The sequence below is a fragment of the Drosophila tropicalis genome, unplaced genomic scaffold (genome assembly GCF_018151085.1).
Source record: "Drosophila tropicalis isolate 14030-0801.00 unplaced genomic scaffold, ASM1815108v1 contig_845, whole genome shotgun sequence".
Taxonomy (NCBI): Eukaryota; Metazoa; Arthropoda; class Insecta; order Diptera; family Drosophilidae; genus Drosophila; species Drosophila tropicalis.
Genome location: NW_027173338.1, coordinates 10,172,366 through 10,194,298, shown reverse-complemented (window position 1 = coordinate 10,194,298; position 21,933 = coordinate 10,172,366). Strand labels below are relative to the sequence as shown.

Sequence of the window (21,933 nt, the reverse complement as noted above, 5' to 3'; positions counted from 1 at the left end):
ACAATGTAAATACAGGGTATTCTATTACAAATAAATATCTTTATGCTACTACAGGGTGTATAATATTTTTTCTATTAATTAACCAAAAGTTTAATAACGGCTTTTTGACCTTTTGGTCTTCCTGTCTATGCACAAAAAATGTCTAGTATAACTTTTAAGCCATATAATTAAGGGGTATAAAAACTCCCAAAAAAAATAATAATAATGAAGCAAATGTCGAACTCTTTTTCGGGCTTCCCCCTCCCCAATACACACTGTCCCCCTCATCAACACTCGCGCTCTCGCACATGTTTCTCGTTGTATTTATTTCTGTTGAAAAGTCAAATAGAATGAAGCAAGTAAGTCGACTCGTCGACTTGGGTATACCATACACCTTGTGAAACAAATATTTCAAATTTCGAAGACCAAATGTACATATGTCTATTAAATTGTTTTTACATATCTTATACTATGTGCTATCTCGCTCACTCTACAAACACACGAGCACTCTAGCGCCGCTACTAGCCAACGTCCAATTCTGGACTTGTGGACCGCGTAGTAAAATACGTTCATACGCATATTTTACATGTTTCTAGTCCGATTTCAATAAAATTTGATAGTTTGGTAGAAATAGATAAGATAAATTAGTCTGCCAAATTTAAATGCGATAGTCAAAAAACTAAAGGAGGAAATCGTTTTTTTCTAAATTATGGAGGCGGAAGTGGGCGTGGCAAAATGTGAAAATATCTAAATTCTCTACGCATACTATGCCAGTATACATACTAAATTTGGTGACTTTAGCTTTGTTAGTTTTTGATAAAATCAGTTTTGTTTAATTTACGGGGGCGGAAGTGGGCGTGGCAAAATGTTTAAATAGCCAATATCTGCGCGTCTATTAAGCTAGTCTACATACTAAATTTGATGTCGGTAGCTATCATAGTTTTTAAGGAAATCACTTTTATGTAAATTCCGGGGGCGGAAGGGGGCGTGGCAAAAAGTTTAAACAATTAGTTTCTGCGCGCTAACTAACCAAGCATATAAACCAAATTTGATGTCTCTAGCTATTATACTTTTTAAGAAAAACAGTTTTGTGTGATTCCTGGGGGCGTTAGGGGGCGTGGCAAAAAGTATGAACAGTTAATTTCTGCGCACTAACTAATCGGGTATACAAACTAAATTTGATGTCTCTAGCTGTCATACTTTTTAAGAAAAACAGTTTTATGTGATTCCTGGGGGCGTAAGGGGGCGTGGCCGAAATTCCAATTAATGCTGAACATGTGCATACTACACGAGTATACATACCAAATTTGGTGGCTCTAGCTCTTATAGTCTCCGAGATCTGCGTGTTCATACAGACGGACGGACGGACGGACGGACGGACGGACGGACGGACGGACGGACGGACGGACGGACGGACGGACGGACAGACGGACATGGCTAGATCGACTCGGCTGTTGATCCTGATCAAGAATATATATACTTTATAGGGTCGGAGAAGCTTTCTTCTGTCTGTTACATACATTTTGGCGACTTTAATATACCATTTCACCCTATGGGTGTATGGTATAAAAAGCTGGAAAAAAAGTTGAACAAATATAACGTGCTAGCCATACAAATAATTAACTTTAACAATTTCTCTCTCGCTCATTCATTCATTTGGTGCGTGGCTCTCGCTCGCACTGCTGTTTCCCATGGTTCAGTTCGACCAACACCCATTGAATAAACAAAACCAGCAACAACTGAACTCTGAGTAACAATAATAAAAATTACGGACAAAAAAGAGCCAAATAAAAGGCAATAATGTAGAACAGCAAAAGCAACTACAAAAATAACAACAACAATAATAATAACAGTTAAAATTATTAACACACACACACACATAGAAATAACAGAAACAATCATTGCGCATGTGTGCGTGCTTTTTGGTTTTAACGCCAGAGAGAGCAGAAAAAAAAATACAAATTAAAAAAATTGAAAAACAAAAACAACAAAAAATTTAGTGTAGAAATGTTGAGAAATAACAACAACAGCAGCAACCAACAACAAAAGCAAAGTAATAATGAACAAAAATGGAAACTAGTTGGAATACAGAAAAAGGCAAAGAAAAAGAAAAAGAATCGTAACCGGTTCGTGAGCAACAACTTTGCAGATACAAATGTATGTATCTGTGTGTGTGTGTGTGTCGTATCTGTGTGAGTTCGCTTATACCTGGGAGTGACTATGTGTTTGTGTTTTTGTTTGTGAAGAAACTTTAGCATTTTAGATATGAAAAGATAGCAATGACTGCGTTTTGTTTGTAGCTTTTTGTTCGCTGGGTTAACCCCCAACATGTGTGTGTGTGTGTGTGTGTGTGTTAGGTGTATCTGATAGATATATATGTATATATGTAGGTAGGTAGTAGACACGTAAAGGGCGAGAGAAAAAAAGCAAAAGAAATACTAAGAAAATGTTATAATGAGTCTTTGAACTTTAAGCCAACAAAGATCTTTATGTCTATCTTCTATCTCTTTCTCTCCCCCCTATTGTTACTGTTAAAGCCAAGTTGTTGCCAGGGCTAGCTAAATTTGTTATTGTCTTTTCTAAACTCAAGTGGAATTTAATTCTAAAAGTATTGTAAAAGTAGTTATAAAAATCGAAAAAAAGCAATCAATTGTTTTATGTTAAAAATCTCAACAAATTTAACATATTTGGTTTTATTTTTATTGCCAATTACCCAAATTTAGTTCTAATAAAATTAAACTAATAAATAACACTGATTTTAAGACCATAAATGAATATTCAACAAATTCATTTATAAATTTTCAGAGATCTTTGTTCTATTCAGATCTTTTGACTCACCAAAAAGAAAAGTTTTGTTGAGAATCTTTTATGATTGATATATTATATGGATATAATTTGCCAAGTGTGGTTCAATTATTTTTAATCAATATGTTATTTGAAGAATGTGTTTGTATAACAATTATTAATTAACTTATGCTCAAGTAGTTGCATAATTATTGTAATATAATTTGTTATTTATTTATAATATGCATTTGTTTTTTTTTTAGTCTATTTACATATATTTACATTCCGCTAATGTTTTGACTTTATTTAGTATTCAATGGAACGTGCATTTTTTGTGGTTCATAATTAAACATATTTGCTGTTTTATACTCTTTCATCAGCCAATGCAATAACTTAGTCAAGGGCTTAGAAAATTCTTGATAAATTTAAAAAAAGTTGAGAGTGACAATTTCTTCTTCTTGAAGTTTTCTTAAAGTTGCGGATAAGTCAGAGAGAAGCTTATAGATATAATTCGATTCAACTAAAGGGTATTACAATGCCGTCTACTTTTACCTGTTGTAATTTTATATACACATTTGCCAATGTGCTTATTTTTAATTGATTTGCGTGTTTAACCTAATATGATTGATTGTTTAAAAAACCCTCGAGGCCTCCATGGGTTACATATATCTCTTTCACGCTTATATTGTTTTGGTTTTTTTTTTCAAAAATTATGTCTGTTTTTTAGCCATGTTAATTTATAGCCCTGTTCTTGTTTGGGTAGCTGGCATGAACGGGATTCGGGTGTTCATTATTTGCGTCATTCATTGTTTGTTCAAATGCATTATGATTTGATATAATTATTAATTATAATAGCATATTTGTAACACAGATGGGTCAGATGGGCATTATTTTCAATTATTACGCATTTTTGGTTTCCCCTGGCTACCTCCCCCCTCTCTTCCATCTCTTCCATCATTCTAATGCGTGCAGTTGGCCATGTAAATTTAATTAAAACTGCACATTTAATTATAATTCATTCAAAACTGACCGAAAAATGAACAAAACTAGGCACCGACGGGCACAATATGCTGCTGCCACGCCCATCTACTAATTATTATTTAATGATGCAATTACATAAACCTAACAAAATGTGTTTGGTTCTAGTACTAATCATTTTGTGACATAATTGAGATAGAATTATATACAAATAAGAGAACTCAGTGCAGATTGAGATTCAATTTCAAAATTTTGTTTCTTTTTTTTGTTTTTTTCTCTTTCATCTATATATTGATTGGAAAATGTAATTGAATGCCCATCAAAATGTACAAATTTAATTGAATTTAAGCTGTACATAAATCGGTCAAGAGAATATTATATTTCCCCCTCCCCCGTATGTGTGGCTGTGTGTGCAAATAATTATGCATTAGTAATTAGCTAAGATGGCTAGTAAGTTGTAATTACATATTCTAGCAGACGGAACCAACAGAAAATTGCATTTGACACAGACACAAATGTGACAAATTCAAAATGAAAAGCATAAAAAGAACAAAAACTAATCAACCTGTAACCAAAATACTGATAAGAGTATAGGTAAATACATAGCTAGGTTACTATGTTATCTAATCACTGCCCACGTACGAATGTGCGAGTCTTTCCCCATGCGGCAATCACTGACCAGAATGTGTGTCAGATGCACATATGTATGTATGTATGTGTGTCTGACGGTTTGTTTGTTTGCCCCACAAAAAAAAAAAAAAAAGAAGGAAAACCATAACACAGGTGCCAGTCTCTTATCAGTTCAGTTTCTGTGTCCCAAATCGAATCGAAAACGCAGTCACAGTAAATGCAAGCAAAATAACTGAGCAAAAAACCTAAACCAATCATTCGAAAGTAATGCAAATAACTATGCACCTCTAGTATATTCTTGAATTAATCATCTATTTTTACATTTAGTAAGAAAAAACGTTTTATTACATTTTCTCAATGACTAATCTGACACGAACCGCATTGACAATCAGCTTTCGTGTTGGTTGAGTCATCAGAAACATTTTCTTCTATACAAACAATCGCATTTATTATGAAAGAACAAAACATTAAGCAGAATAAATACTATATATAAAGAAAATCCATTTAAAAACGATACATTTCGATTAAAGTTCTGATATGAAGCAGCGACAGAATGCTTGAGAGAGTTATCTATGTACTTCTGGGAAGTACGAATATGATTTACACATTGTAATAATGTCTATAGTTAATTTTAAAACCACCAGATAAGTGCAAGCTGCTTTTATAGTGGATCACGATTAACCAAAACTAAACTTTGGCTGAATTTCAATGATATCAATGAAAAGAAAATTAAGAAAAAAGCCGAAAGCCATTAAATATTAGGCTAAGAATTTAATTTGTTAATCTTTTTTTCTTTAAATAATAATTAAACATTAATATCTAATCTATAATCTTTAGAAATCAAAAGAGAACAATTTCAATTTAAGATTGCAACCATAGAAATCGAAAGCCGAAATCGGGAACAAATAAGTATAAGGATCTCAACCCAGTTTAGTCAGCTGACCAGAGAAAAGTGTAAGCATAAAATGAGTTTATTGACTAGTTAATTAAAAATAGATGATAAATTTGTTATTCTTAGGTTAAATCACTTATGTACATACGAACTAAAGTAAGTTCATTTATGACCATGAAATAAGTAACTGTATTTGTTAGACAATGATAAATGGGTCACAATCTTTTAATCTATCCTTTCTCTAGCGATTGATTTTTTACTTAACTTTCAAGTTAAACTTTCTTTTGTTGCTCTGACTAATAATATGCAAAATTCTTTTCTAGTCTCGCTAATGATCGTTAGTTTTCTAGCGTAACCCAATATCGTGTGCGCACAGGTATGCATTTGTGGCTCACTTCCTTTCACGTTCGGATGGTGCATTGTACGTGCTTATAGAGACGACAGAACTGCTGCTACAGCTGCTTTCCAATCGATCAAAAGTACATTTCCTTTAAAAAATAAAACAAAAACCAAAAAGAGCAACGCGGAAGAAACAAAAAATTGTGTTGGAATCCCTACTTTTGCTCATAGTTTTGTAGTCTAAGTTGTATGAAAAGTTTTTCATAAGCTTCCAACTTGGTCGTAAGTATTGTTCAGTTTTCCTTTCCTTGTTCTATGTATTGTCTTTTACGTATACTTCGTGTGCCCAAATAACTGGGTGAAGATGAAGGCACAAAATGGGTGGAAATGGGACAGATGCAGAATAGGGAGTCGAGTCTCTATTATATTTAATTTGCCTGGCATACGCTTTGTCAATATAGCACTAAATCCCCTTGCTTGCGCTTTTTGTCTTTCTCTCTCTACATACATACATATCTTTGTGCCTGTCTGTCTGTGTGTGTGTGCCCGAAATTCCAGCATGGCCCAAAGCGTTGCCAACTTCCTGTGCACGCTCAGCTCACATAGATATACACACACACACAGAGCTCGATAGAGGAGAGATACAAAGGGTATGAAAGTTGCATTTTATGCATGCAAAAATTTTGTCATTGTTCTTGTTGCTGTTGTTGTTGTTGTTAACATTGTTCAGTCATTTTTCAGCAAATTAGTCATGAAGTTGTGTATTCTATTTGTCGAAACTGAAATATTTGCAACAATTATTTATCTGCCACGCGGAAATTTGGCAAAAAGCTAAAAATGAAAACGAAAATATCAAATGAAAATGCACTGTTAATGCGATAATAGCCAATTGAATGTAAATTTTGTTCAGAGTATCAATGCCTTTTTGCCCATTGAGTTAAAAACTTGTGTGAAAGCGGCAAAGCAATCAGAAAACTAAAAATTTACAAAAAGAATACCAAAAGAAGCGCCTAAAGTGTTTAAGCAAAAACCCTTTGTCTTTGTATCTTACTAATTCTCTTCTTCAGCAACTCCCAAAGATATGCTCTAATTTCTGTTACAACATTGTCGACCAAAGCCAAAAAGGTAAAACCTAAACACACACACACACAGAGATAGATAGAGCAATGGTATGCAGAAACACACTAACGAAACGATGTTATGAATATGAATGAGAATTATTTCTACCGTCAAACAGATACAGATACACACACACACACAAAAACACACCTAGTGATGTATGTATATTCCTATTGCAATTACCATAGGTAAGGGAAAAAAAGCAGTTGAGCATTATGTATAGTTTGTATATATGTACATACATATAGTACAGTTTGCCAAAAAGAAAAAAAAAACAAACAAACAAATGGAAAAAAGGACATACAGGATGCAGAAATAGGGACATGGACAGTAACAGTTTGCAAAGTAAACATCAAATATGTACAGAGGCGTGGCTAAGTAGATGCTTAAGAGGGCCTTAAGCAGGCAATATGCAACCACAATGCAAGCACGAGTTACATCTTATACTTACAGAGTTAATTCTTGTAACCATAATGGGGATTAAGTCAATAAGCTATTACCTATGTACAAATATGTATCTATGTAGAGGTGAAGACCGCTTACGTAAGCTTTAATTTGTAATTACCTAATATACAGTTGCAAAAGTCTGACAGACCTCTTTAGACTTTGATCTTCAGTTGGTGACTTGTGCTCTTAATCCTCTATCGTTTAGAAAGATCCTCGAGCAGAACTATAGGAAAAAGTCATATGTTTACTTGAATTTCCCCTAGTCATAGACGCCCCTGATAAATATTATTTATTTGAATGAAATCTAACTTTTTGTTGTGCACATTTTATTTATTATTATGAACATGGTTTTAGTTTTTGGTTCATAATAGTGGCATAGACATGCCTCAATTTGTGGCCATTAAAATGCATAAATGGCAAGCAGCATTTGCATTTGACATTTTTGGTTTTCAATTCCAGGCGCGTAGAAACAAAAAACCTAAAGGAAAACTGTTTTTCCAGGAGTTGAGTGAATGGTTTTTCTAGCCTTCCGATGCCTTATTTACATTTGTGCACATGATGTGCTGGATAGAGAGGCGAGCGAGTCACTGGCAGTACATAGTTCGCAGGATTTGTGTCCGAAGGGCCTCCAGAGTTGCCACCCCAGGGCATTAAACATTTATAATTGCAACAAGAACAACACAGAGAAGGCAACATGGATGAGGGACAGACTGTCGGTCTGCCCGGGTGTCGGTCTATCTGGCAATGCGTCAGGCCTTGTAAAAATGTAAAAGTATTCAGCGTGAAGTGGCAGCTGCAGAGTAAGAGGGGGCAATGAGCTTTCCCTTGATGCTGCATTTTTTCGGTTTTGCATACAACAGAAGAAAAAAAAAATGGAGAGAGAACCTTTCAGGTTTTTGAGCTGAACGCAGCAACAGAAACAAAATGTGTGTTTGTCTTAAAGTCACGTCATATCGTGGATGGTTGGATGTATGGATGGATGGATGAATGGTGGGAAGGAAAGAACTTGGGTGGGATGGGCGGTGGTGGGTGGCTATTCGAGTTTCATCCATAATGAGACAGCTGCGCATCTGATGCTACTTCTCATATGCCCAACTCCTTCTATTCCTTTCCATCCTTTACCTTTCCCTCTCTCTCTCTCTCACTCACTGTGTGTGTGTTGTTTGTCTCTGTGTTTTGTTAATTTTGTTAGGCATCCAGAGACCCACCAGCAGCTTCTTTTCAGCTAATGAGAAATCTGCCATGTAGTTCTCTCAACTCTCTTCTCTTTCTCATCCTCTTTTCTCAAAATTTGTGTGGCATAATAAAAGAGGAGAAGCACACAACAAAAACAGAAAAAAAAAAAACATTGAAGGATTTTAATTAAATAGGCTGCCAACGTGGCTGCTGCCGGGAAATGTTGTAAATTGTACTCATGGTGAGATATGGCAACGTTTTTCCCAACTCCAACAACCAGCAGCATCCCATCACATCGCATCGCAACTCCATGCGCACGTCGTGAAGTCTTAATGGCAGAGAGATGAAAGTAATGTTTGAAGAGGTTTGATGTCTTTTCATTTCAAGGATGCAACACAACAACAAATATATGTATTAAACAAGCCCTTCTCTCTCTCTCTCTCTCCATCACATTGCGTGAATGTTGTTAGAAAGTTGATTCTGTAGTACCCGAAAATTACACATACACATTAACAAAAAGAAATGCTAGAAACTGTCGATTTCTAAAGAAATTGTATTAAGATTGGGAACCTTTATTTGGTAAATTACGAAAACATTTTAAAGGTAGAGCTTTTTCCTTAGTGTATTTTAAAGGCTTGGAACATTTTCTAAATATTTTTTGGATATACATATTTCTTATGAAGTTATCTAGAATGTCCTTATGTATTCACTCTTGACTAGAAATATAAATTTCCATTGTTCGGTAAAAGTTGAATGTAAATATTTTCATTATTTGCACTATAAATTCTATAAAAAAGTTCCCTTGACATATTTTAATAATTTTTGTTAAGGAAATGTTTGAATTTATCTTCTGAATAGCTTTATATACATTTTCCCTCTGACGTCAGGCCTATCCATGCCAAAGTTTATGTTAACGCAATGATCATGTCACCAGCTATAAACTAAGCAGATTTATGGATTTTAATATTCTAAACGATCTTCCCTCCTCTTCCGCATGACATTTAATCGACAGATCTTGAAACTTTTTAAGCCAACTTAATGGCTTTTGACAACGCCAGTGAGGTCTGTCATCAAGCATGTCTGACCTTTTCCATTTTCGGCGCATGACAGTTGGCAATTCGGCTTTAAGTTATGCGGCACTCGAAAAATAAAGGTCACACTGGCAGCGGGTAAAGTTCATCACCTTTTTGCATTACTTCACTTTGGCATAACCTGTACACTTCACTGTCAAAGCCTCTGGGCATGCGCAGTAGACCCGGACCCCATGAAGTTAACTAATACTAAAAACGGGTCACACCAGCAAAAAACAAACAACTCTCGCCAAACTATCAATTTCACTTCATCCAATTCTCCCATCGCTTCGCGACGTCATCAATCAAATTTAGCCTTAATATGGAAATTTACACATTCTTGGTCGATGGGTGAGAACAAGTTTTGTTGTTGTTTTTTTTAAGCGGGCGCGCGTGATATCATCTTTGGGATGTGTCTTACCTGTTAAGATGGCTGCCAGCAAAATAAGAGCAACTGAAGTGATCTGCAACATTTTTGCTCTCCTTTCCTTATGTACTGTAATCCAGAGATTTAGGTTCCGTTATTATATTTGTATATATATTTTGCTTTTTTATGTGTTGGTCTTTTTCTTTTTGTTACTCTCCGCGTATTTGGCAAAGGGCTTAGTGAATTTTTTGTTGCTTTAGCTTTTCATGCATAAAATGTGTCGCTTTAGTTGTCGGTGGTGAAGTTGTGTGGCACTTTACGGCCGCTAAGGCCTTTTGTATGTGGCTTTCTTTTACAGATTTTTCTTTTATGGGTGTGTTGATATTTACTTTAGACACTTTACACTCGCGCACTTTATACTTCCTCTGGAAGGGGTTTATCGAACTTCACGACGACGTGTAGTGATTTCACAGGGTTTTTGTTTCATAAATTTCGCGCGCAGTTTTCTGGCCACGATACAATTAGAAGTGGAGCTCTTAGAAGTGGTGTGGAGTGTTGGGGGGATATTCTCTAACTGGAGGCGCGCGCTAGCAACTAACGCAAGTCCGGCTAGATACCAAATAACGCACAAATTGATGACGCTCTGACGATGGCTGAGGCGCTGATGACGAGGCCGTGGTCGAAGCGAATGAGAATAATTCTCACACACACACAACTCTCAAACGCACACACACTCACACTCGCACAGCGACGCGAAGGCGGGGGCGCAAAAAATACACGAACGTAAGTAACACACGACGACGAAGCCGATGGCGATGGCGATGACGAGACCTCCGATGAACACGATGTGTTTGTTGTGTTGGTAGTGGTGGGCGACGGTTACGAACGACTAAAATGGCAGAGCGTACGAAGCGTTGAATGCAACAGTTACCAAACGACTGAGGCGCGGTATGTTTATGAAGTTGCCAAACGGCCATGGAAACTGAGCAGCAGCAGCACCAATGCTGGCAGAGGCAGCGGCAGCGACAGAGACACACACACACACACAGACACAGAGACCCTCGCACGTTTGTTTGCCTATGCTTTGTATGCGTTTTACATATGCAGCAGTCGACGCTGACTGCGCTGCATTACAGCATTCTGGTCTTGGCAACATGCGCACTAAGCTAGCAACATTGATGTTGTCAACTAAGCAATAATGCGGCAACATGTTGACGAGGGCAACTAGAAATTCGTGGCTGCTCTAGTTTACGGTAGTTGTACAAACTACTAACTAAAGCACATTGTATAACTGAAATGGGCCCGGATTCGGAGCCGGAGCATCTTTTGTCAGTTTGATTTGAATTTGTTTGTCTCTTGTGTATTGCTGGATGTTTGGTTGGTTGTTTGGTTGCTTGGCTGGCAAAGCCTGCATATTGGATGTTGCCTTAGCCGAGTTTGCTTTTTGGGGCTGTCGTCGCCATTTGCTGCCGTTCCCGACTCCTCCGCCGCCGCAGCAGCCGCCGTTGCTTGCCGGATTTCTGTCTATTTGTTGTTTGATAATCTCTCGGCCTTTGTTTGCCATGTTGCTGCTTCTTCTTTCAGCAGTTGTTGTTGTTGTTGTTGTTCTAGTTGTTCATACAAGTCTTTGGCACAGTGGTTCGGCATTCTGGTTTGCTGGTTTTCGCCATACAAATATTGAATGCATTTACCCCGACACCACTAACCACCATCATAATCATCCACAACATCATCATCATCATCATCGTCTTTTCCACCTCCTGCCGTTTTGTATTCGATGCTTCTGTCAATATGCTCGGCAATTGGGGCCAGCGGGATTTCTGACCTGACCCACTATGATTAGGATGTGATGTAAGTTCAATGTGCACACAATCGAACATAAATCAATTGCGGTGAAAGAGCAAAAAGAGGAGCGAAAGGAAAGTAGTTAAAATCAATGGGCAATTATGTTGCCGTAAAAGAAATTGCATTGATATATTCATAAACGAAATTATTGAAACGAACAAATCTCTGTGCCAATTAGAAGGGGAAATCCTTAGAATAGGAAAATTCCCTAAAAGATGAAAAATCATCAATTAAAGAATGCTTTGATAGGACATTCAAAATTTTTACATTGCTCTTTCGATTGCCGTAAAATGTTAGAATATTTATAGAATTTAAAAGATGGTTCAATTTATTTGCAATTCTTTTTGATTTCGCCACTTGGAAAAGGTGAAAAAATAACGTATTTTTATTTACTTTCACCTCATTGCACTCGCCTTCCGCCCAAGTGCCAAATAACATTACGAACCGTTTGAATCTAATCAATGTTTCTATTTCCCTACACTCAACACCCTTTAACCATATTTTACATGGTAACCTGTTCATTCACAAGGGCGTAGCCAATCGAAGGGAGACCCACAAATCTCACGTCTAAGGAATCGCATCGCATCGTTAAATATAAAATGATTTGCTTATGATCGGTTTACCAATAGAGATAAAAGTTAAATGGAGTTTTCACACCGTTTCATGATTTATGGCTTGGCAAACTTATCTTTTTGAGCTTTGAACACTTTGTGAATTGCTCGCAGTTCATGTTCATGAAGTGATTTTGTTTTTGGTCTGGTTTATTTGATTTCCACTTGAATGAGCCACTACGCCCATGATCACAGACTATCAATACTCTACAAATTTTCAAGCAACTTACATTGAGTAAAATTATACTTATCTAAAGACAATTTGGAATTTCCTAAATGTTGAAAACTATTTATACAATTTAGTGGAAATTCCGGCAATTTCGAATAGCAAAGCTTGTTGAATTCGAATTACTTGTAAGTGTCGGCGGATACCTTTCTCAATGTGGCTAATTACCTTCTGTTGAATCGGTTATTACGAAAAATCTCTTACTTTTATGAGAAAACATTTTTGATATAGTATGTATTCATTTCTCTCCTTTATATTTATGACTATGACCATACATACATACATACCTTACATACATATACATATGTAGATATGTGAGTGGGATTGCCTTTCAGGGAGTCACTTTAGGGTATTCCCTAGTAGCCTTTTACTTTTGCCCCATTTTTCTTCCGGTCACCTTCATCCCAATATATGTATGTATATAAAAATATATTTTTTTTGGTGGTTGTGCATTTTGCATGCAATAAAAATATCGCATGCAATAAAGTACAAGCATGCACACACATCAATGAATGGACATGTGTGTGTGTGTGAGTGTGAGTGTGTGTGTGTGGGTGTGCTGTGTGCAGTGCACTGGAAATTGTAAATTCATGTTATGGCCGGCAACTATGGCACTATGTAAATTCAAGATGTATTTGTGAGCATGTGTGTGTGTGTGTGTGAGTGGGTGGAGCCTGGCCAAGCAAAGACATAGCATGAAAAGGAGCTGAATGGTAGGACTTAAGGGAAAGAGGGAGAGAGAGGGAACTGGGAGCAAGCAGCATGTGTTTATTGCCAGCACAAAATGATGATTACACGTAATGTATAATGGTTGAACGAATGGAGGAGGAAGGAGTGGCAAGCAGAGGGGAACAAGGACTACTACAAGATTCTGTGGCAAGGCGTGTAAAGCCCCGGAAAAGCAGCCGGAAAAGCATCAAGCAGACGGCAAAACAAACAAGGCGTCGGTATTCCCTGCCAGTGGCGTCTCCTTTTGGTTAGTCTTACGTTTTTTGTTGCTTCTTTTGCATTTGTATATATACATATCTACTTTCATATACATATGTACATCTCCATTTTCCATTTTCATATGTGGCTAAATGTACAGCATTTGCCCACAGTTGGCAATAGGACAATGTTTTTGCCCAGAAGCGGAACACGGATGACAAAGAGAAAGAGATGGAAGTCGGTAAAAATACTAACAAGTGGTAGCAAAAAAGTAAACCATGTACATATGGAAACTATAACAAGAATTTACATTTACATTTCTTTAACTAAATATATCATATTTTTCTCCTTTTAGGACCCTTTAATTGGGTCAAAATTCACCCAACTCTTAGCTACGATTTCCATTGACTGACTTACTGCAAGTGATTAACAAGAACTAGTCATTAGCAACTTAATAAAGAGCACATTTGGTTAAAATGTTTCCTTTGGTATGCAGGGAATAATTTTAATTTAAGACAACATCAAGAGATGCACGATCTTAAACTCACTTCATATGCAATGAGTTTTATTTATGCCGCCCCTCCAATCTCTACCATATACATACATACATATGTATAAAGCCTCAAGTCAAACTCATTATAATTTCATTGCAAGTCATTTCCATGGCATTTCCCCCACACAAACACACAAAACCCAAAAAACGGAAAAAACGAAGAGAATACAAAAAAGAAATACTAAACAAAAACAATAACCAGCAATATAATGAAATGAAAATCACCTAGAAGTTGGCAAAAATAAACTGAACTCTGTATATAAAGTTACCAAAACATGTAAATTTTTGCGTCAGGTAAAACGAGATTGGGCTAGGGAGGGCGGTGGGCGGTGGTCGGGGGGCGTTGTGGGTGTCATAGTCGAGGTGCGGATGAGCGAGTAAGACCTTGCATTACAATTGAGTTACAGTTCAGTTTCAGTTTTGTAGCCATTATTACTAGAGAGTAAGGAGACGTTCATATTGTGCGAAACAATGAATTTGCATTCCTTCTCCTCCGATACCCTGTAATCATAAATTCAAAAGGGGTGAGTTAGGATTCAAATGGCTTTTCGATGAGATTGAATTGAGTATGAAACATTCGCCCTATCACATGGAAATGTGCATCCTTTAAGGACCTGTTACATTACCCCATTTGGGTTCTCTATTCCATTCCAATATTTGTTTATAGCTAAAGAGATTATATATATTTCTTAATGAGTGGATATCCTTTATGGGAAGTCATAACTTCTTTGCCATAATCTTGTACAATGTGTGGCCAAAAGGATATCTAAAGGTCGGTGCTTAATTTAACTAACTATTTGTACATTTTTTTTCTACTTTTACATAAACACTAAGAGAAAGAGCAAGAGAGGCAAGTAGATACGGAGTGAGGTGGGTGGACATCCTTTTGGGGCAGCTTTACACATTTGACTCGTTGCTTTACTCCGACCCTACCGTCTAGCTGTTAGCTCTGCGTCGACTGCGATGGCTGCAGATTAAACTGGGCTTGTAATGAGAATTTCTATGCGGATGATGACGACGACGACGACTACGTCGACGACGAAGATGAGGTATGTGGTGGGCGGTGCGGAGGAGTCGGAAGGAGGAGGTTTGCTTCAATCGTGGGTGGAGAGGGTTGGTAACTTGTTGTAAAAGCAGTCAGCCGCTGGCAATTTGCATTAAAGCATTTTTTGTCTACTTTTTGTGCAACGTCAGCAAGGGATCGGCTACAGGATCAGGTCAGAGCTTGACTTTAGTGGAAAAAAGCTAATGCAGCCTTATGTCACAAAATTTGAAAAAAGAAGAGGACGACCCAAGCTACTTACCTGGCTCCACACCATCCCTCATCCGTCTACATATAAATCTGACATTTGCTGATGCAGCGCGCGTGCAACATGTTGCGGTTGGCTGCCTCCAATTGGGGATTCGAGTGAGCATAAATTAAAATGCGTCCTCTGGCTTTAAGAGCTTATGAGTTGTCCCAGCCCCTCCCTCCTCCTGGCCATAACCATAATCAAAACCCCCACCATAACCCTTACCCCCAAATCTACCCCTTATCCCAGCCCATTCAGACAAACTTCAACTGCAAACTATTCACACTCTCAGTTGTTCCTACAAATTGAGATTTATGTGTGTGAAAGTTGCACAACCTCAGCCAATTGTGTGTGCTAGTGAATGCGTGTGTGTGAGTGTGTGTGTGTGTTAGTGTGGCCTGGTGACCGTCTGGGAAATGGAAAATGGGAAATGGCAACTGGCAATGGGTTAACAGTTTCCAGCTGCGGTAACAAAAGTTTGCAAACTTGTCGCCTTTGCTAGTAGTGCAACATTAGCTAGTTGGGTTAAAAAGTGCCTCGCGTGGTGCCAGGGAGGGTAGGGTGTTAAAGGAGGGGGAGGTAGTGTAAGGAGACATGTTGCCAAAGTTTTCAGCTAAAGGTTAAGGGAGTAAGAGACTTACTTGCGGTTACTCTTTGCCACTTGCAGTTTCAAGTATTGTCTTTTTCGTAATGCTTAAAAATAATTACACAAGAAATCACTTTTATCTCTTTTCATTTTCTCGCATTAGTTGAGGGTACTTTAACTTTTACAAGCACTGTGTACGCTTTGGAATGAATGATCTTCTTAACAATTTCTGATAAAAGTCATATTCTTCTTACAGCTCTTTTATAGTTGCCTATTCTGTTCGCTGATGTTGTTTAGGTTCTCTTAGTTTGTTTTCTCCACATCCTCAATAATGTTTGTTTTCAAGGACTTCTGCCTTTAAGCTTACATATGTATTTGCTATGAATGTTACTGATCTATAGAGATCATATCGTATCATATCTATCAGTAATATCCTTTGTCTACTAACAGCTGTATCTAGGACATCCATCTTAAGCCACAACTTGGCAACATGATCGTCATTGGGAACATTGTGTCTTCCTCTTTGTTGCAGTGTTTCATTCCATAGCATTCCACTTTGAGTAGCAGCAATGTTGCTGAAGTTTTGATAATGCTTCTCTCTTTTTCTCTCTCTCTCAGCAACATGATCGCTGGCAACATTTTGCCTATAAGCATTGTAATCATTGTAAACATTTGCTGCTTGCGTCAGCGTCGCCGTCGCTGTCGCCGGTGCTGCTGCTGCGACCGCCACCGCCCCAATTGCGACTGTACCCAAAGGTTACTTGGTACCTGTTGTTTTTTTTGCTGCTGCTATTGCTATTGCTGTTACTTGTGCCCCGACCACTTGGCTTTTTGAATGCTCTTTACGCGCGCTTTTGCCTCACCGCATCTGTATCTGTGGCAGCGTTTCATTTGTATCTTTCCATCTGTATCTTTTGTTTGTTTGTTTGTTTGCTTTTCTTGTTGATGCTGCTGCTGCTGCTGGTGCTACCTTTGCTGCACGTTTTTCTCTCCTCTTCTTTTCAGGGTGTATACAAAACGAAAAAAAGCTAAAAACACGCAACGGTCAGCTCTTCGTACCAGCGAGCTTCAACTGTGGCTGACTGTCCCCCCTCTGTCACTCTCCCTTCCCCAACCAACATGTGTCTTTATTTATTTACCGTTTTACTTCAGTTTACTCTCCTTTTCACCAACTATACGTGCTTTTTTGTATCTTTTGACTGACTGACTGGCTCCACGCTAGATTAGATACAGATGCAGATACACAAATTCGTATTCAATTGCTTTGCTTCACAGATTTCTTTTCGTTTTTTTGTTTGTTGTTCAGGGTTTACTTTTGTTTATGTGGCATGAAGAAAAAGGTCAAATCAGTTTTTCGGACGTTTTTCAATAGAAAGAAAAGCTTGTAAAATTAGGAAAGTTGCCCCATAAACCTTGGTCAAGGCCAGTTTGGTTTTTATTTGTCTCTGGTTAAACAATAAACCCAAGTGCAAAGACAAATAATCATGAAGTAGTGGGAAAAGTTTTTCTTTAAGCTTCTTGTGTGGTTGTTTCATTAGCTAACTTAACTAGTTGGGAATTATATGAATCTGAAAGGCTGAAACTAATGTAGTTGAGAATTATAAAAGAATTTCCCTTCATTTTTCTTGTTTTCCTATATTTGGAAACTGAAAATGCTCTAAAATTTAAAATTAAGACTTTAATTTACTTCAACTTAGTGTAATATGTTCTTTGAGGCCTACAGCTATTACGCGCTCAAGCATCAAATATTAAATAATAAAGAACATGAAAATAATATACAATTATATAAATCTTAAGCCAACTAACAAGCAAGCGGCATATTTAGCCTGAAGACTCTTTACAATGTTGATTCAAGGCTAAGGGCAGCAAGCCATCCAGCCAGCCAGCCAGGAGACGAAACCAAAAGCAAAACCATCTAACCTAACTACTTAACCTTTACCATCCAGATAACCCCTTCCCGCCAAAAACTGAGAGAGACAGAGATGATGGCCACCGATAAGAAACAGGCCTCGAATTTGACTTCAACTCCAGCAAAAGCCCGACACTGACATTAACCCGACACGCCAACGCCAGGCGGGCAGCCTCCCATGATCTAACCTCAACTCAACTCAACTCAGCTGAACTTCATCATCATCATAGTCAGACAACGCCCACACAGTGTATAGTCCCAGGCCCAAAAGAGACCTGCGAGACATGTAAAATGTATCATATTGCATATGATGCTGCCGCACCCACAATCCTGCCAAGCTTTCAAACCAACGAACCAACCAGTTGCAGCAATTTCGTGCCTTCGAGGCACAGCTCCTTCCTCATCGTCAGCATCATCATCATCATCATCATCAACATGATGATGAGACAGCGACTCGCCTTCGCTTTTGCATTTTAATGCAGCCTTTGAAAAGTGAAGTGCAAGCAGAAGTGGAAAATAACTAAAGTGTCGCCTCAGACTCAGAGTCAAACCAGAGCAAAGCAATGCAAAGCAAACCAAAGTCTGCATTTTCTGCCTTTTGTCTCTAAAATATTATAAAACATAACAATAAGATGCAAGGCAAATGTGAAGTTTACTTTGCAGCACCATCACATCAGCCCTTCCCCCCGCCAGCCAGCCACGATCTGTTCACGACTTGCAGCAACAGCTTTACCACAGTTGCAAAGCCGGTTTATGTCGTCACTAAAAAAACTCTCCTCCTGCCCCCCTTTTAGTTGGTCCAAAGGGAACAGGTTTCCCCCATATAGATATAGAGAGATATGTATGTATAAGTATAGTGTTTATATGTATGTATAGCTAAGTTGTCTACTGTTGCAAGTCGCACCCAGTTCTTCTGCTTTGTCTACCTCTTCTTCATCTGATTCGTTCCCTTTGCCCCCCTTCCTGTTACTTTTGAAGCTTGGATACCATCGACTTCGCTTTCAATGCTTTTGGCCTCCTTCGCTTACCAAGCGCGTGTGTGTGTTTGAGTTTTCCCCTTTTCATCTCTCTCTCTCTCTTCCACTTTTTCTCCCTTTGTGTTAACATCTTTTGCTTTGGTCACATATTGTCCGGCTTAAATTCTATTTGTTTTTCATCTTTTCTCTTCATTGGAGTTTTTCTTGTAATTGCTTGCCTTCAAGGTGTCTCATTTTCAAAATGCCTGTGGCTAAATCTCCTCCATCCGGGCCCCCGCCCACTCGCCCCTAAAACCCATGTGTAACAGAAAATTTCATTTGAAATTTAATGAAACAGCAACATGGTTCGAATGAGTTGAGTTAAGACAATTTTCTTTGCTGATTCCAACTGAGTTGGTTTGATATTGAAACTGTTTTTAAATCTTTATGTTCTAAACTTCCTTTCAGATAATATTTTTGGTATTTTTGACATAAATGAATATAATGTTTGAAGCTTTACCAGAGAAAGAACTTTATATTTTTCTCTAGCAATCGAGAACCGCTTTGAATAACGGCTGGAGACATGTTGCTGGCAATTGTGTGGCTACATGTTGCTACCGGCAATTGCGATGTTGGCAACATTTAAGTTAGAACTTAACTGGCTTAATCTTTTGAGTTGGTTATCCATGTTTTTGGTTTTTAAAGACTTTTTTTGGTTTAGTTTTTTGCTGCATAATTGAAACGGACAAACCAAAACAGTTAAAACGTAGCAAGTTGACATGCTGCTGTTGCTGTCATTTGTTTGCCTTTTGTTTCTAGATGTGATACGTGATGCAGACCCTCATCCGACGTGCTGCCACTCGCCCCGCTCCGCTCCGCCTGCGCCACCATGACTACACTGTCACTTGGCATAACGTACCGTTGACAACGTCATTACTGTTCTCAATTTCACATATCGCATGGCCAACTAGCACACAGGCAGCAGGCAAACATGAAGCCAAACGGCAAACCAGCAGCAGAAGCAGCACCCAGTAATACATAGTGAAGCGCTCCTTGATTTTGTGGCCTCTTCGTCTTCTCTTTGCCTTTTTTTCTTCTCTTCTCGCTTTTAGTTTGGTTAAAACGGAAAAGCCAAGTCGTCGTACAAAACGTGCCAAGCTGCCTTTACCTCAACCTCTTACCTGTACCTGCTCGGCTCGGCTTTGCTCTGCTCTGGTCTGCTTTAGCTTCAACCTTCTCCAACTCCTCCTCCCCCTCCTCCTCGTTCTTCCGTCTAGCGTCTCCTGTTGGTACGTTAATGTGTCGAAAATGTTACGAACAGAAACATGTGGCTTGTAAGCTGCAAAACTCTACGACAGCAACCACAACTTTCGGAGGCTACTGCCACCAGCAACATGGCTAGGCAAACTCCTCTCACTCTCTCTCTCTCTCGGTCTCTGATATTCTAGCAGCAACTTTTGATGTTCTCAAGACATAATTCTAAGAAATTTTGACACTTTTGACATTTAGTAGTTTTGTCTACGCGCCGTCGTCGTCGCCGACATCGTTTTGGCCGTATTCGTCGAAGACCAAGTTCCACAAAACTTTACCCAGCTGCTGTTCAATGTTTGCCCCATTGTCAGCCACTGTAAATCCGTGGGAGCAATTAAAACTTGCTCCCTTGTTACCGGGACCCAAGAAACCAAACGAAAAAAGGCAAGTGAAGGCAAATATTGCAAAAAAAAAAAAAGATGAGAACCTTGGTTATTGGCCTGGTCAGCTTGTTCAGGATGTTCTGTTCTGTTTCAGCTCTCTTTCGATATGGCCAATACATGAGCAGACAATTGGGAATATGTTACGCGCGGGGCAAAAGGCAAGCAAAGTTAGCCAACTAGTGGAAAAGGCAACTCTAGCAACTAACAAAGTGCACTTAATTAACCAAAAGCGAAAAAGAGAGCGCGAAATCTGTGTAAACTTTTAAGTATGAATGCCGAAATAGTTCATAAACATTGTTCTAGCTAACAAGTTTTAGCCGCTTTAATTATTTCAAGGTTGTAAATTCTATCTTGCAAAAGAATTGTTTACTCTTTTGCTCTTCTTTTTAGACAACTTTTAAAAACAATCCTAAATTTCAGTGCACAGGAATCGAAATAATTATATCATCTTTGGAGTACTTTTTAAATGGAATTGATAATGGAGTAATCTAAGTAGATGATACCGTTGTTTTTAATAGATCTCACTAATGAATTGAAAGTGCTAGTCTAATTTAACGAGGTGGTCATGGTTTATCACATAAGTTCATATTTCTCCTAATGAAATTAGTGGATTCCATTTACCGACAAGGACTTAACCCAAATCGAGAATAAATTATTTCTCCACATAGTTGTTGTTGGTTAGGGCTAAATGCGAGCCATTTAATTATGGACGCAGATTTGTGGGGTTTCCATGGTGTGGCAATCAACCAAATGTGCAAGCCATACAAACAACTTGTAAATGGCCACTTGATAACTTATAAGCAGTGTGTTTGTTTGTATGTGTGTGTGTGGTCTGCATTTCCACTGATAAAGGAGTCTTTGACTCTCGAGAGCAGTTAAATAGCCCATTTTGGTTGCTTACACGCGCTTTAGCTAAATTGCATGGATGACGATTGCGATTTACATCTGTTTCAATATATGAAGTTTCATCTTGAGCGAGGGTTGCATGATGCCTTTAGTGGCAATAATCTATTACAATTTATTATAGCAAAAACTAGGAAAGAAAATGTGGAAGGAGAAGTGTGAGTGTTGTGTCGAAAAGCAACGGATTAGGAGTTGACAAACCGCCAAGCAAGTAAGTGGCTCCCCAGCCACGCCCCCACATCCACACACACACACTTATCACACCCTAAAGCACAACAAATAACCAGCAGCCTGATCTATTTGGCAACTGTTGCTGATTATTTATTTGAGCTTTTAGTTTTCACACACACACACACAGAAACACATTTTATTCCCACCCTCTTGATAAAGTGTTTGATGCTGCGATTTTTTGACACAAATTGTATGAAAGCTATGGGTGAAGGGAGGGAGAGGGAGGGGGGAGAGATAGAGGTAGAGCAAACACACCAGATTCAGAGCAAGACGACCCGGGAGTCTTTTGACAAGGGTGGACAATGGCGATTAGCGCATGGCACTAATGGCCAAGCAGAGAGACGTAAACTGCCCTCCCATGGTCATGTGTTTGCTCAAAGATTTTGCTCAGAAATATCCTTCATCCCTGCCCTTTAGTT

At 38.3% G+C, this 21,933-nt stretch overlaps 1 protein-coding gene across 4 annotated transcripts in view; it reads right to left on the bottom strand.

Annotated features, from left to right (window-relative positions):
• Fas3 (fasciclin 3) overlaps positions 1-10,706 on the bottom strand; it is a 95,005-nt gene extending 84,299 nt beyond the window's left edge. For all 4 annotated transcript variants that reach the window (XM_068295189.1, XM_068295191.1, XM_068295188.1 and 1 more), the window contains exon 1: positions 9,836-10,706. In XM_068295189.1, the coding sequence (XP_068151290.1) occupies positions 9,836-9,887 (52 nt within the window). In that variant the 5' untranslated portion in view covers positions 9,888-10,706. The remainder of the gene's footprint in view (positions 1-9,835) is intronic.
• Positions 10,707-21,933: the final 11,227 nt, after the last annotated feature.